Raw genomic sequence first — 17896 nt, forward strand, 5'->3', positions numbered from 1 at the left:
AGCAAGTGTGCTCTGCTTTGTCAATACAGAACAAAAACCTGAAGTGACGGGTTGGCTACACATTGGTCAGCGCCTGCACGACATCAGGGTCAACACAAAGAGACTACTGCTGTCAGCACGGTGAACTCTCCCCTCAGGTTTGAATGCAAATCAAAGCACGTCATTACCAACAGCAATGACACACTGTCTCAGTGTAAATATGTACACAACATATAGATACTCCATTAATACCCTTATACATCACATACACATACATACAAATGTAACTAGCAAAATATACCCTGCACTTCACAATTTCTTGCTTGTCATGATTTAGAACTTTTTACGCCTTTGAGGAATGGTTTTTATTATGTCTTGTTGGTGTTGCACCACCTTGTGGAACAGTCCCTTTAAGTACCACTGCTTGTACTGTATGAGTATGTGACAAATAAAATCTATTGAATCATGAAAAACAGTCTGTATAACCATCTTCATAGGCATTTCTGAGAGAGTTGTACACTTCCTGTTGCTTTGGTAATTCAGTTAAAGATAGAATAAGGACTATTTCTTGGCGTGTGTGTACAAAACCTGCAAATCTTTGTCTTCACTTACCCTCAAACTGTACTTCCAAGAGTCGCCGCCTGTTTCTTCAACGGCTAGAAGAACAACAAAAAATGTATGCCTATTAGAATTTGCTCATCTAGAGGTTGAGTGTAGCTAAACAAACACTGTACATCTTGACTGACTGCTGCTTATATAAATATATTTTAACGCACTCATGTGGTTGTGTCTGACTGCAAAATGAAATCCAAACGTCAACAACTTTGTCTCAGCTTTCGAAATGACACGTCTGAGTGAACAGTGGCATTATTTTTTTTTTTTTTAAATGATTTGCCTAATGCTTCAAATTATCACACATAAATCACAACTGAAGACATTATTATTGACACCACCTCGCTGCTACATCAATAAAATGGGGCAATGCATAAATCCCGTTGAAGTTTGCAACCAAAACCACACTGCTGACTTTGTAAATTGTCAACTGACTAACCCTCACGGTTCCGGACCTGCAGAGAGCACGCCTGTTAACTCTGGCAGTCTGCAAGTCCAGATAAGTCTAGACATTTGAATTCAGCCTGTGTATCCGGGGATGGGCTATTACCAAAGCTCTCAGGGTCCTCTTCCCACATTGCCAGCTCTTCCTCTGTGAGAAGGAAGTAGTGTGAGACAAGCCGGCGTCCAATCTCTGTCAGCGTGGGGTGTGTGAAGAATGCTGTCTTGATCTTGTGAGCCTCCAGACTCTCAGGTTTACTGTCTAAAGGAGGGAGAAGGGTGGGAAGAAGCAGTGACACAGAAAGAAAAAGAATAAAGTGTGTGTGTGTGTGTGTGTGTGTGTGGTTGGGGGGGGGGGGGGGGGGGTGTTGAATAAATATATAAATTTGACCTTTAATAGTTAAAACTTATCTAAATTATATTTAATGAACACAATCCATACACCATATGAGGTATTAGTACTATTATCTTTACTTTCCTTCACTTCTCAGCATTAAATCTGTTTAAAAATTTTAATTTTTGACATTTTATGATATGTTGTATTATAGCATCTACCTCTACTCCGGTGCTAATCCTAATTTTCTGTTAAAATGTAGATGATGTTCCACTGGAAATCCGAGTTTTTACGTTATTAACGTGTTCACATGGTGTTTTTTTTTTTTCTATTTGCAAAAAGAAACAAGATGTACAATAAGTAGTAAAGAACATTGCTGAAAATTTTTATCCTTGAAATTACAGTACTCTGACAAGCCTCAGAAATACTCATTCAAGTGTTTGGGGTTTCATTTATAACAAATCTAAGGAACCAATCCTGTTCCTTAAGTTCAGGGTAGGACTCTTTGTGTTATTATTTTTCGTCAGAATTAGTTTCCAGTTTCAACATGTGTGGCTAAATTACTCTAATGTTAAATCTTGCCATTGTGCAGTGGAGAGTAGTTTCACAGTGTTTGAGTAGTAGGTTAGCTAGTAAGTTCTAAACCCATGCATTCTGTTGGAAGCAATGGCGTAGAGTTAAATTTAAGCCTATTTGAGGTAGAAAGAGGTTATTTTCATGGGAGAAATTCTAAATATGTAAAGCATACACACAGGCATGACTTTTTAAGGCTTAAACTAATGGCCGGAGACTAACTTTAACAATGGATTAACAAAACAATAAAAAAGCATTAATCAATTCTTTAGCTTTTCCTTTACCCACAAAACTTTGCTACTTGACATACTTTGCTTTCCTGTTTGTAGGAAACCAATCCTGAAGTCAAACCTAACTCTGACAACACATCATTCAAACTTTTAAACACCGGGCTTTTAGCTAAGAAACACAAAAAAAGCTGCTCACTAGAAAGATAGCTTAGGAGAAAGATCTTCAGTGAGGCGACCACACTAGCTGACAGAACAAAGACCAGGTGCTGTGCTCCATTGCTAATGAAGCACTGGAGGCTTCATGACAGCTTGAAATAAATATGAGCTACAGTAAGGTACAGTGACACTGATTGTACCACAGCACCGTGCTTTCCAAAACTCTGTCAGTGATCAACATCGGAAAGCTAGTGGCAATATCTGTGGCCTTCAAATCACAGACCCAAAATTCAGTTTGGATTGCTGCGCTTCCATTCCAGACTTTTTACTCATCATCCATGTCTGCAATTGTTACCACTCATCATGACTTCATTCTTTATTTTTGCTTTGTGTCTTCTCAAAGTCCTCATATCCTACCGTCAATGTTCTTGGCAGGTTTGTAGGCATCGTTCTTGACAATCATCTTGATGAGGTTCATGCACTGAACAATGAAGCGCTCAAAGGTCACTCCCTCTCCTGCAGGAGTGAAGACGTAACTAACGGCAAACTCCAGGGACCGCTGGATAAGGGGTATAAATGCACATGGATGGTACTCCAGGAAATCTAACAACTGCATGGAATGAAGAGGGAAAAAAGGCACAAAAGAGGACAAAGACATACACAGACAGGGAGAATGATTTGAAAAATCTTTAACGCCAAGTGTACAGCTTATTCCTAAAAAAATGAAACAGACATCTCTCATTCAACATTATGTAACAATATATGCGTCAACTCACAACTTTAGTGTAAAGTATGATCATCTTTTCCAGCTTTTCTCTGCATGTGCTATCTGAACCAATCTGGCGACCTGAAACACAAAACAGTCATACATTCTCGGTAATGTAGTTTACTTACTACAAACATATAACATCCTTGGCCAATGACAGGTCGGCAGTTTCAACATAACCGATAGTTAATTGTTTCAAACCTATGGTTCCAACTTTCAGAAAAATTCCACTTTTTTTCTACTATGCAAATAATTATAACGATCTACTGGGTATAAATGCAAATCCCGAATAAAACACAGTTATTATGCTCTCTGATATACTATTGGAGTGGAAAATTTTTGTATTTAGGCTTTTGGAGCTGGTGGATGTAGATCACAAGAAATATTCTTTTTTTAAATTCTTGCTGTGATTATGTATCACGGGAAATTAGTGGCCGACAGCTGAACGTAAATAAAATTTTTGTGAAATATCAGGAGTTTTACCATTATCTGGCTGGGGATTGCTACATTGCGTGACCTAAATATGTAGCAGGCGGTGGGAATTGATGGGACTCAGTAACACCCCCACAGTTTAATCATGTGTTCCTTGTATGATTTTCAACTGATAAATCAGTCAATTTGTAGTAGAATCGCCATCATGTGATCGTCAGCAGGTAACTGACACAGTCATGGTTACAGCGACGCTGTGCCAGCAGCTATATCTCACAATGGGAAATCCTTAACAAAGCCGTGGACACAGACTATAAGCCGCATCACTGTCAAAATCAAATCACTTGGTCCTTGTGTCATTTCTGACCTTCCCTAAAATTTTCATCCAAATCCGTTAGTCCATTTTTGAGTAATGTTTCACACCGACAGACAGACGGATTCACAGACAAACGTACGCCGACCGTCACATAACTCCGCCGTTCCTTGGTGGACTAATAAAAAGGGGGCATTAAAATTCGGGGCTGAAAAATATTTATGTACACATATGTTAAATAGTAGTGGACCTCCTACTGCAAGATACCTTTATCAGCCATCTTTGGACTCTGAACTCTACCAAACTGATATGACATGAACCTGTTGTAAGTAGAAGCACAAAAAAAAAAATCCCAGAAAGCAGCATATTCAACAAATGGTTGGGATAAACAGTGCCAATAGTCTTGAATTGGCTTACGTAAAGTGCAGCCAAGTGTTGCTTTTCATCAACTGTGTTAACAGTGTCATCCACAACAGCAGAGGTAGAAAATTGCAACAAGGGCAGTAAGAGGAAAAAAAAAAAAAAAAAAAAAAAAAGAGTGTTTAGAACATGTGAGGAAATTAATTTATCTTCACTTAGTATCTGAAACTTCTTTTTCTCTAAGGTCAAATGCCCATTTCACCTTGCAGCCTTGTGATAGTCCCATGGGCCCATTACAAGCATCAGTGCATAAAATAAAGTACAGTAATAAAAGAACTCAAAAAAATGAATGACTCACTCCCTTTGATGTAAATTTTGCCTCCATAAAACCAGTCACGATGCAAGAGCCAATAGCGATGTCCCATACAGTCTACTTTCTTGTCAACTTCACTGATTAAATCAGCAGAGACAACAACAGTCACTGGCATTCCTCCAGTCACTTGTGAATAGGCAGGGTCATTGTTTCCACTCTCTTTATGTACACATAATTTGTATTGGCAAGTACTAATTTAAAGTGATAACAGATTCATTAAAACTGATTAGCTGGCTCAAAGATTGTTTTGCTTACTTGCTTCTTTCAGCTTTTATTTACATCAGGGATCATGTAGATCAAACATTGTTTTATTGATGTTGTGTCCATGTAATTCTGTGTTTGCAAGCGTCCAACAGCTGCTAATGTTAGCAGATGATGTGCAAAGTCATCAAAGTCAACGAGGTCATACCTTTTAACCAATGCAATCTGTGAATCTGGACACAGACAGAAATGGATGATGACGAAAGAAAAGGGTATTCATTATTTCTGACAGATATGTAGCTTAGCAAAAAAGTTTTCAACATTATAGAGACTGACAAAAATAGACAGGTGACCTCAGGCGGAGGACAAACATCAAAAAGAAAGAGTCAGACATCTAAATGGACCACAAAGACTGTACCAAAAACACCAGTCTATATAGCTGACCTTATCAGGCTGTGCAGAGCTGATATTTCTCACCAACACGACTGTGAGCTGCGTTGCCGTTTCCCCTATCTGCCAGGCCCAAACACCAACAGGACCCTGATCCTGTCTCCATTGCCATCAGCAGAGTGAATATTGGAAGTGATAGTTGAGGCTGATAACACGAATGATATTTTTTGCTAACATCTGCTGCTATGGCAGCTTGTGAGGTTGACTCTGAGATTCTCTCACACTCACTGCTGTTGCTATGACAAACTTGTACGGAAATTAAAAAGAGACAATGACAGTGAGCTCAGACAGTAAAAGCAGGCTCACATAGCTGCCATGAAACTACTGGGCTTTCCACCACCACACATTACAATGAGATGAAGAACCTTTACATTGGATTTACCTTGAGGAACTACAGCGCAAATTTAGTTGGTGTTCGATAGGTCTATAGATGGTAAGAGTGTTCCTGCTCCAGGGGTAGTACTTTCCTATCATTCAGGAACTAGTCTGGAATGCTGAACGCTACTCTTTGCTCAAACTCCAACACAGCAACTGCTTCTACTGTACTTGGAAACTTTTACTTCAGACGTCTCGTCTTTGATGCTATTTAGTATCTAGAAATATTTGGTCTCAAAGGGCTGACACTCAACCTTGAATAAACTTTATTTTTGAAGGGTGCAACAGTAAACCACAGCATGGCTAGATTAGGTTAGATTTAATTTGACAGGACTCAGGAGGAGGGATTGCATTAATACTTTAATTGCTTGGCTTTGATGTTCACACCTACAAGAGCACTGTTTTATCACAATCAAACTACAGGGTGACCCAAACATTTGGAAACAAATGAAAAGTCTATAATCCAAATAATATAATGTTATTTCAATAAATCAGTACCACAGATATATTCAGAAGAGTAACAGTTTAGTGTAAAACAAACATATATCGACATGTTCATGTTTGTTTCTTATACAAGGTTGTGAACGTTTCCACCAACTGGTTACACTGGTATCTTCTGGAATGTATCTTCATTCATGCTTATGAAGGTTCCTCAAACTGGCCAGTAAATGTTGCCTCATAGTACTTTTGGATGTTTATAAAAATTGAAACTGTCAGATACTTTACCATCAAGAGTTTTGAAATCTGACACTGATGGCCTGCATTTTGAAGTGAAGCTCCAGCATACCTGTACCTTATGGTTCTATTCATTTTCTTCCGCGTTATTGCACTCGGCAGATACTAGGCTTTTAAGTTATTTTATTATGCTATAACAAAAATGGGTAGAATAAGAGTGAATTCATGCACCCCCAACTCAAACAGACACTGCAGTTAAACGTTGTTTCCAAACTTTTGGGTCACCCCGTATTACAAATAACAACAGAGAGCACACAATTTACTTAAAGGTCTTCTTTTTCCCAATACTTCAGAGGATATTTTTTAAACCAAACCCTTAAGGGTGACTTCACTTGAACTTTTAATTTCACACCTAGATTATACTACACTTATATGAGACTTCAACTCTGGGTATCATAAACTATCTTAGATTTTGAAGTATGTGTCTTTTGCATGGAATATATGAAGCACTGGTAGCTGTGTTTGTTTACAGAAGGCAGAAGTCTAGGATCAGAGATTGAGGATGGAGAAAGACACAAGTACTCACAGCATTCCAAGAACTGTTTTAGCCTTTCAAACACTGCATTCAGGAACCCCTGAAAAGGAAAAGATGAAGAGAGGGTGAGATAAAGTTTGATCTCTTCAACATTTCTGCAGTTGAATCACTGATGATTGCTGCATAAGCATTGCCCTGAAGCGGATACACCCCCTGTCAAAAGTTTTAGGACACTTTCTCATTCAAATAAAGTAGAACCGGTCCTACAACTTTTGACAGGGGGTGTATCTACCAAATTTGGTACACATATGCAGCACATCAGGCTGAACAAAAAAGTCAGCGACAGCCACATTCCAAACCAAACAGGAAGTGAGCTATTTTGCGTTAAATGTCAGATTTTGCCCATTTTTCATTTTTTTCTAGAGCAAACTCCTCCTAGGGGGAAACTCCAATTCACGTCAAATTCGGCCAGTACATACAGGAGACCTTAACGATCCAAGGTTATTAAAATCTTTTTCCAAAGTCAAAGGGCGTGTCCGTGGCGGCCTCTGGAATTTTGATCCTTCGCCGTGAAATTTCAAATGCTGTGTAAATGCCCTGAACATGCTCCAATCTGCCTGAAACTTTACATGTATGATCAGAGTCCTGCCCTGATCACATCCATATGATGAAATACACCCCCTGTCAAAAGTTGTAGGACAGGTTCTACTTTATTTGAATGAGACAGTGTCTTAAAACTTTTGACAGGGGGTGTATATACTAACAAGAGAATAACAGATGTTTGTGTGTTGTGTATGTGCACATACTAAGGAGTACAAACAAAAGCGTCAGGTACACCTTGTGAAAGAGAAACCATTTTCTGTAGCTTGGTGTAGTCGTGGCTTAGCATGAAAAATTAAATGATAGATGGAGATGCAAACTCTTGGCGTTAGCTCTGCATTAATGTTCAGCCACGAGGTCAAAGGCAGGCTCATTAATCACACATTCATCCAACACATCCAAGCCACAAACTAAAGCTCCTAACAGGGTTAGTGAAGAAAGAGGAGGCCACAGGAGGAGCACAGAGGACAGAGTGGGAGATGATGGAGAAGGCAGCTTGCTGCAGGCGTTTGCTATATGCTAATGGTGGGATTTAGAAAAGTGGCAGATGCAAGGTGGATGAAATAAAAGAAGAAAATAATAGCTAAATAGGGCACGCAGGAAATTACAAAATGCAAAAGGGAGCGCTAAAAAGAAATGACTAAATCAGTCGAGACAAAAAGAAAAGTGTGGCTTTCGGCACTGCCAGGGAGGACAGGATTAAGTAAAAAGTAAACCAATGTGAGGAAAATGAACTGAAATGAAATTGTTAAAAAGATGGAAAATGAAGACAGAGTGGTGATCTTTACATGGGCATGTCAGTAACACTGTAAGAAGTAGTTTGTAAAGAGAGATGACAGTGTCAACCAACACGCTAGGTTGATTGGAGAAAAGGTCCAACAGAAGCGCGACGGGTGGCAATTTAAGACTAAAAGACTGAATGTTTTAGCTGTGTGTGGTCAAAAATATGTGCACAGACTAGCTCCAGATTTGAAAAGTTGCAGGTTGTTCATCATAGTGATTTAACTGAATGTGCCTTTTTTAAACTATATTGTTTTTGACTGACACAAAGATAGTAGTCACTGCAAGGTGTTAGTTACCAACATACTGAGTAGCAATACTGATTTCCAAATTGATTTCTGTTTGTGATGAACCAGATCTATTGACATGTCTGTTTTAGCCTCACTCCTGTAGTGCTGCTTTGAAAACCAAGCCAGGAGGATAAAAAGTCATTCAACTGCAAAATAAGTTTTAAAATTCATCACTGTGGCAGCCTGTGTGAAAAATAACAATGTTCTTCTTTCTTCGTCAGTATTTTCCAACTCAGTGCAATTTTCCAGCAATGCTGCCACAGCGGTGATTAGAAAATAAACCTAATCTGTCCAGAATGCTCATGTCATGTGTGAAGAGACTCATTGTAGTAAAGCAGTTCTTTACAGGGGGCCTGAGAGTGAATGCCATACACTATTGTCACAAGGCTGGGACACAGAAGTTCAAGGAAGAGGTGCCAAACAGAGACAGAAAGCTGTTTGCCTTTAGAGAAAGCTGAACTTGAAAATGCTCTAATCAATAACAACACACATACTCTACCAGTGTAAGAGGATGTAACTAGTTAGTCTTTGTAATCAAAGAACACTGCAGACAGACAAACAAAACTAACTAACAAAAAAACATTTTAATTCCCCTGTGAATAAGATGGAGAGCCTTCAATTATGCTTGGATTGCTGAGTAAGAAAATATCATGCCAGAAACTTAAAGCTGGCACCAAGAAGGTCAAACTAGGGCTGTCTGAACAGAAAAAACACACAAATTAAAAATAAGAGAAAATTTGGTAGCTCCCTGTCAGATGAGAATCTCTGTGTGTACGTATATTTGAAGCCTGTACTTCATTTACAATGGCATGAGATTTGTGATCAGAAAACATAAATATACTTCTTTCCAAGCAGGAAACAGCAACAGATTAACAAAACGGTCAAAATAAGCAAATGGCATGTCAGCACAATGTGCATACACAAATGGCACTGCACTGAAGTTCATTTTTTAATAATTGATTACAGCATACTCATAAAAATTGACTTGCAAAACAAACTTCTAAACATGACTCAATGTTCAATTTTAATTCAGTCTAATTTCATTTATATAGCAGCAAATGATAACATCTGTATTCTCAAGAAACATTAGGCAGTAAAGTCAACAGCCTAGGGTAGAACTACGAGAAACCAAACAGTTCTTATTTTAGCGAACATTTGGCAACGGTGCAGAAGAAAAACTTTGTTCCAGGAACACAACTCCAACAGGACCAGATGATCAGACAAATCTGTCTGTCTGGCTTAGCCTTATTTACTAATAACATAAAACCACATCTCTTATTTAATGCCTTCAGTTTATAGAAATGTGCTACATTATCTGATTGTTAAAATATTAAATTATAATAACTGTTTGGTTTAGAGTTTAAGCAACTAGTAGATCAAAACAATTATATTATTATTTTCAATAAACTCAATCATTTAAATGTAAATTTTACTTCAAATGTTGTTGGGGTGTTGGGAGCCGGACCCCACAAACCACAGGACCCAAAAGACCTGCTGTTAACGCACTAGTGCAGGGCCCCACAACACGCCACCAGAGGTCCTGTGTCTGCGTCATGACGGTTCAGAGCTATTTTGGTTCCACAGTAAGGACCTACATGCTACTAGGAACTATGCTATAGTTAGCAATGAGCAATTCACAAAAAGGTTGCTGCTGCATATTATGCATAATTGCTAGATATGTTAAAAAGACTTAGAATTGAAATTCATATACTCTGCTGAGCTACACATCATGACACAGTGATGTCATAGTTAATCGCTCAGATGAATTTGTGCAGTTCTCATCAGAGTGTTAAAACATGTCTTTGCTAGGCCACCTGCAGACTCTTTTCTACATTCCCTGACAGAAATATAAAATTAAAATGGGATGAAAAATTAAACCATATAATATGTATTAACGGTGTTTTTTCCAGTATCACATCCATCATTGAAGGGAGAGCAAAATGAGAGATGACAAGTAATCAACATCTTAAAGACCTAATCAGTAAGTCAGATGAAAAGAGCGTGTCATATCCTAAAACCAACACAGGAAATACACATCCTGAAACCAACACAGGAAATATTTAAAAAATATTATCTGTCCTAAAACATTTAAACTCAGGAAGTTGTAAATGTTAGTCAAAATTATCTGAATGAGGATTCTAATTACCAGAATGAAAAAGCATAAGGTGTGGCAGCATCATGATGAATAACTACAGAAATGGAAAGCTTCCCATTACAAAATGGGGTTAATTTGAATAAAATCAATACCTGCATCCTATTAATTTAAGAGGCATTATTCTTGTCTGACTCGACTCAATTGTTCCCAGCGACAACATTAATTATTAATTAGATCATAAAATTCAGTATTCACACACATCCAGGTGGAAATCTGAACACTGTGTATACACATAAAAAGGAAAGTCATTGGAAAACTGAAGAAAGAAAGGAAAAAGTGCTTCTCTTGAGGTTTTCATTCTGCACTTTGCGCAGAGTTATAGAGGCAAGACGAGCAAAAACGAGTGTCAAGAGGAATATAAGAAAACATCCGAAACAGTCGGAGATTCTGAGACATGATGGAATAAAGCTGCCTATTGGTTTCTGTCAGCAACCTCATTTTTACAATACAAAAACTGGAGAAAGGCACAACTGTTTGGTTTGAACGATGACACCACCTTAGTATAAGCAGGAAATTTAATCTTACCAAAAAAAAAATGTAGCTGTTATTTGAGTTTAACAAAGTATGATGCATAGCCCCGATATGGCTGTTGCAAAAGCAGCGAAGCTCACAGTAAGCATCTTTCCCTGTTAACTCACCATCAGCTGAATAATATAGAGGATGAAAAATGGAAACAACACACTAGAGGAGTGAGTGTGAGAAAAATAATAGCGCATACATCTAAACATGAAATATTAATTCCTAACCATTACAATGAGCAGGAATAACCAATGACAGCTAGAGGCAAATGACATCTTAATGAGACTGTTTCGACCATCATACAACCTTCAGCCTGCAAGCTAAAAAGTTGTCTCATTAGTGAAATAACAGAGCACAGTAAACAGAATTCTTTTTGTCATAAATTGTCCTTGCCTTCTTCCATTTAAGAGAAAGAAAACATAAATAAACAAAGGAATGAAAGACAGAAATACTAAAAACACTAGAAACACAGAGACAGCACAGCAGCAGCAGACTGAGCAAGTTCATAATGCTCATGACATGTTGGCCTTCTTTAACGGCTTTTACTGCAGCTGAAGGTTGCTCAAAGACAATAAGGCTAAATTAAACGTTTTGGTGAGTAACCAACATTAACTTTCATTATCAGTTTTCTGTTTTTAATTAATAGACTGAGCCCTTAGATATCATAAATAAGTTAGACCAAGCAATGCTGCGCCAATTATGTCCTTTAATTACCTCCACCGAGGAGGTTATGTTTTCATTTAAGTTTGTCTGTTCGCAGTATTACGCAGAAACTACAGGGGAAACTTTCATGAAACTCAGCAGAGAGATGGGGCATGGAAAAAAACAAATTAGGAAAAAAAAACAGATTAAGCAAATCTAATTTTAGTGCAGATCTGGCTTGGGTTGCAAAATCACATATCACATAAGGGTGAACTACTGGCCTCTGTGGTTGTCTGTGCTCTTTGAGGGGCCTGGTTGTGTTTTGTTCAACCAAGTACATAAAAACTAATCAACTAATAATGATATATTTTTAAAAAAAACATGCAAATTCTTGCTTACAAGCCACAGCCATGTGCGTTTGGTATTCTAAGCGATGATAGAGTATTGCATATTTCCACAATAATGAAACTTCTGACACTCAAAAACATGCTAATGAAAATGACTCTCCATTCTTTGTCTTTGGGTTTTAGTCTAGGTCAAAATGTACCCCTCTGATACCTGTCTAATCTGATCTATGTTTTTTAGTTAGTTGAGGGAGTTAGTCATTAGGTTATTTACCACTTTATTTTGACTGATAGTCTCAATTAAAGATAGACTGTTGCAACCGGGCTTACGTGTTCTGATTTTTGTATATCAAAATGTTACCATTTGAGTCAGGACTGCATTGTCCACAGCAGTAAATTCTCCAAGTCTAACAGTTATCTTTATATGTTAAATAAAAAAGTCCTTCCCTTCTTATTTGCAAATACAGTATCTCACTTGACAGTGAAGGCAATCAGTCAAGAGCAATTTGTTTAACTTCATATTAAAAAGTACTTAAAAGCCCGAAAACTTGAAAGCAGTGCCCTTAAAGGTCGACACGGGTTGTTTCAGGTTTCTGTTCTGGTGGATAAGTGCGTTCAAGCATTAGCTTTTATCAAAGAGTGGGATGTCTGAATACAATGTTCCTACTCAGCATATTTAGCAGCATCACATGACTGCAAAATGTGCTTATTGTAGGTGCAGACTGAATGGATAACATTACCATAGCAATACTGAGCATCAAACCACACCTTGGAGAATCTACATTTAAAATTTTAAAGCATATACAATAGAGTATACATTTTTGTTGTTTAAAATAAAAAAGCAAAGTGTAGTTTCTTAGCATTTTTACAACTATTCTATAAAACATCTACTGTTATTCTGTCACCAAACCAATTCTTTGACTAAAGGGGAAGTAGTCAGAATCTGGAGCTGGACTTAAAAAGACTGGGTCACTATGTGCAAATGATTCCATTAACTCTGAGCCATGGGGAAACCAAAGCCCTATCCAGGCACACCCTGAGGATTTTTTTAGAACAGATTTAAACTGAATTGAATTAACACTTTCATTGGGTTTGACTTTTTTCCTACAGTAACTTGACTCTTTAAACCAAGACAAGGCTTAAGGGACACTCCATCATCATGGCCATCCATACTCTGCACAAAATGATTGGAGTCATTTTCAACCTAAAACACCAACAGAAAAATATCAGCTTTTCCAAAATAAGACGATCTATAGCAGACAAGTGAAATAACTTAAGGCTCACCATCACTTCCATATTCTGTTGTGGCTCTTGAAACCCATGGACTGTCAACTTCCGAAGCACTGAGAGGGCCGGATGGAAAAAAAAAACATAATTAAAGTTCACTTTTTAATAGTGTTTGCTGAAATAGCAGCACATTATAAATATCCCAATTAGTTCACAACCTGTCCACTTAATTATATTTTTGTCGGTAATAGAAATCGTGCTGAAATCGCATTACACAACATGCAATCAGTCATTTCAAGCCATGATTTATTTACCATTTTGCATTAATAAATCACTGCACCGCTTTTCATGGGAATGCAGTTGTGTTGTATGTGTGAGAGGGAATGTGAGTTTGTGTGCGTGCAAATGTTTCTACCTTTAAGAGAGAGCAGGGTCCTCTCCAATGAGCTGAGCGCCGCAGCCTCATCTCTGGCATAGATCTGCTGGAGGAAGCAGTCGGTGTGATGGCTCCACAGGGAGCATGCAAAGCTGTAGATGCCAGACGCCAGCTGCAGACACACACATTAACAGTAGAGTCACAGACAGATACCATTATTCTCAACCTGAGCATGCATTTGAGATCATTCTGCTAAACACAAATGTATCAACACTTGCAAACTGCACCTTCAACATCAGACTCACAGCCACTGATGCTGATGCAAATTTGAAAGCATTTTCTCATAATACACTCAAACAAACAGGGAGCAAAGAGGGACCTCAGAGCCACAGGTCTAATTTAGCTCCAAATGAACTTCCAATTACAGTCATTTTTATAATTTGAGCCCAAACTAATCACATTGTCCTCTGTGATGGCAAAACAAAATCAGTAGGAATGCAGACAAAAGTATTATCAGCTCCATCAACCGAGTCGGGCATAGTGCAGCCCACAAGCTTAGAAAACAACAAATTTGCCACACCAAAATGATAAATTTGGATAATGCTTTGGTGATGTTTTCATAAAAACAACAACTGGAACAAAAAAAGGGGTAAGCATTAAATGTCAGCGCCTGACTCAGACAGTAAGCAACAAAAGCTCATCAGTATCCTTACACTGTTAAATGCGATGAATAAATGTTTGCTACTTGGCAAAGGCAAAGAAAACACCCGCACGCAAATTAGTCTGTGGAAAATTTGAATAACACCACATCTCAAACAAAAAAAACTAAGTAACTCTTTGCCAGAAAAGCGATATGCTGCGAGTAGCACTGAAAAGTCAAGTAGGAAAAATGTGAGAACCAATGGTTAAGTTGGTGGTGTATGCCTGCTGAAAGAGAAATCCCTACTTTGACAGCACAGCATCAGCTTTGATATATTCTTTACAGAAACTGCAAGTCTGGCAAGTCTTTTTCTTTGGAGAGATTTCTCTGGAGCTTGCCACTTTCCATTCCTCAGATCCCAGACTAATCCAATGCATGGAACCTAAAAGTGATGAGCCAAGTTCAGCAAACAACCTCATATTCTTCTCTTGACTTCCTCACTCTTGTGGTTGTATTTTCACTTGATCAGCTGATGTGTGAGTTTGTGTTTGTTTTTCATCTTAATATTCTTCAGGGGATCCAAGTTCATTTCAACTGGAATCTGGCCCAGAATTGGCCTGAACGTACACTTGAAGATGTCTACAAATGATACACGGGTGGTCTGCATCCACTTTTTCAAATGCAACAGATTCTTACAAAAAGTGTGTTTCCATCTTAATCACCGGTTGAAGGTGGAGGTGACATAATCAGTCTACTTAGAATCTATAGAGAAACTTATAGTTCTGTTTGCCCCACTGAGGCACAAAGTTTCAGCTCTTTGTCCCTCATTGTGATTTGCTCATTTGTGTATACAGGACAACGGTATTCACATGTTAATTGCATTTCCCTCCTGTCCCGATTAAACAACTGCAAAAAAAAAAACATAAAACATTCCCACGGTAACTCTAAATGTTGAACCGTAATCTAGAAGTCTGAGTCATGCACATAGTTTCTAGATTAACCCTTAACATCCTGGTGCTCCTCTCACGTCACATAGATACTGTGAAACGAATGGTGTCATGAGAAATTACAAGGGACCGGAATTGCAGCTCAATCAACATTTTTCTTGAAATAACTTCTAACACCAACTTTGTCAGAGCTTTTAAACACATGTTCAAGTTAGCTTATGCAGAATTATATGGACATCTCCACACAAAAATAGTGTCATTTTTACTAGTAATCATTTCTCCTTCAGCAAATTCAACAGATTGGCATAGGACTGAGCGATTCAAACGTGAAAACATTGAGAGAACCATGAAGCAACATTAATACTGTGATCACACTTCTGATAATTCTAAACCTGAACATGACAAGACACAGCAGATATGTAACATACAGCTCAATGGAAGTCGACAACAATTCCCTTGGTAAATTGCACAACACACGCAACACTAAAATATTTAGCACAAGGGAGCAGCTGATGATGAACCAACCAAGTTCAACATAGGATATCTTTTCATCGTCTGGTTTGGAAGCCTAACAACCACAGTCATGTGAATCACTCATTTAAAGCAGGGTATCTAGCTCTTAAGTCAGACCATGGTTTCTGAATACAGCTATGAGCATGCTCACAAAAGAGAGGAGGTGTTGGCACTGGATGACAAACATGAACACGTCTAGAGCAGAGGATTTCTCACAAGATGAACTACAATCCTTAACAAATGCGAGTCATGTAAAAAATAATAACACAGTTGCTGCAGCCAAAGCCAGGAAGAAAAGCTGGCAAAAACAAACAAAACAAAATGTTGACTGTATGAGTGTCTAACTGACTAGGCTGATCACTATCACTACTCCATCATTAGGGCACAAGTAGATCGGATAATAATTTTGATTGTGTATTTAATTAAGTGTGTTGCTTCGATACAGTCTCTTTTTATGGCATGTAAGACAGTTTTAGCCATTTTCTTTAAGCTGCAACTCTGGTGGTTTTAAACTCTTTAGTTGCAAATAAAAAAATATATATATATATATAAAAACATCACTCAAACCGGTTAGTAGGCTTACTGTAGATTTTACATATGGTCAACAAGTATAAGGCTTTAGTGCTTTAATCACTCTGTGTTGTAGGATTATATGGCTATGCAAAGGCCTAAAGAAGAATAAAATGACTTGTAAACGGCTTTCAGGCAACAAGCACAATAAGAAAAAAAAAAACTAGAGTTTCCTCTACTAATACTAATATCTACCCCCACAAGGGAAAGCAAAGGGTTTCAAGAGTCTCTAAAAACTCTGCCCTGCTCAGACACAATATGACTATCTGCACACCAAAGTCCACGGGAACCTCTGAGAATGGGGATGCCATTTTTCAAGAAAATCAATGGGTCCACAGGAGGTGTTTTTATACGCCCCGCTCTGTCATAACAAACATGATCTGGTGCGGGATATGAGTACAGTATGAGTCACCATGGGGATATATAACTGAGTAGGAAGCGAACCAGCATTGTAATCCTGAAAATCCAGGGTTAAAGCTCAGGTTACATTGCTAACCTTAAATCCTGCACTGTAGTATGGGCCTATTCCACATTCACAAGATGGAAGGCTTCATCAGTGTGGCTGAAGGTGAGGCATTTCAAAGCTTCATGTAAAATCTCTGAGACAGACTACAGTTCCTATCATGACCTCAGGTGTACTGATAAACATTGCAAAACAACACAAGAACTGAAAAAAGTAGCTCCCACCATAACCTACTGCACAAACAAACTAATGGAGTCCCCTGATTACTGATTACATCACCTTTACATGCAACTTCAGAACAGTCAACTGACGGCTTCAATCCACTCTGCTGGTAGCAAAGCACTTCAAAGTGATTGTGGAACTATCGAACTTCCAAATAATGAGTTTACAGAACTGTTGCTGAATCGACAATTCAACAGAGAATTAGAATGCATCTAGGAATCAATTATTTTTCCCATCCCTGTGGAATGTGTGCGCTTGTAAAGCACTGCAGTTTCGAGGCCTGTGTGTGTGGTGTGCATGCATGTGTCTGCTCCTTTTCACAACTGCAGACAAAGACAACAGAGAGGCAAATTTCAATAAAAGCGAACAATTTTCTCCATCTGCGAGACCATTCCCTATTTCATCTCACACCAATAGCTTGAGAAAAGCGCAGTTCATTCTATCTGACAATGTGTTTATATATACCCATCCCGTGGGATATTACTCCTCTATTGTCATTTAAAAGCACAAAGACATTATCGATCCCATTCCCCATATAGCACATCATGTGGCAACAGTGCATTGTCTAAAAATATGCAGATGTTAATGTTCACATCAGACATCTAGGTGGGGAAAATGTGATCTCAGTAACCTTGATTGTGTCATGATTGCTGGTGCCAGATAGGCTGGTATGAGTATTTGTAAAAATGCTGATATCAGGGGATTTTCCACCCCCAAGGAGTCCAGAGTTTGCTTGGAATGGTGGGAGAAAAACAAAAAAACATTCAGTGAGCAGCAGCTCTGCACACAAATATGCCGTATGGATG

The 17896-nt window shown here is 38.4% G+C and overlaps 1 protein-coding gene across 1 annotated transcript in view; it reads right to left on the bottom strand.

The window, feature by feature from the left end:
• The window catches only part of ipo11 (importin 11), a 142627-nt gene that overhangs the window by 106852 nt on the left and 17879 nt on the right, over positions 1-17896 (bottom strand). Inside the window, exons 6-12 of the mRNA XM_022199970.2 lie at positions 13775-13907; positions 13417-13475; positions 6854-6902; positions 3102-3172; positions 2743-2935; positions 1142-1294; positions 592-635 (exon numbers count right to left, since the gene is read on the bottom strand). Of these exons, the coding sequence (XP_022055662.1) occupies positions 592-635; positions 1142-1294; positions 2743-2935; positions 3102-3172; positions 6854-6902; positions 13417-13475; positions 13775-13907 (702 nt within the window). The remainder of the gene's footprint in view (positions 1-591; positions 636-1141; positions 1295-2742; positions 2936-3101; positions 3173-6853; positions 6903-13416; positions 13476-13774; positions 13908-17896) is intronic.

Source organism: Acanthochromis polyacanthus, chromosome 7 (genome assembly GCF_021347895.1).
Source record: "Acanthochromis polyacanthus isolate Apoly-LR-REF ecotype Palm Island chromosome 7, KAUST_Apoly_ChrSc, whole genome shotgun sequence".
Classification (NCBI taxonomy): Eukaryota; Metazoa; Chordata; class Actinopteri; family Pomacentridae; genus Acanthochromis; species Acanthochromis polyacanthus.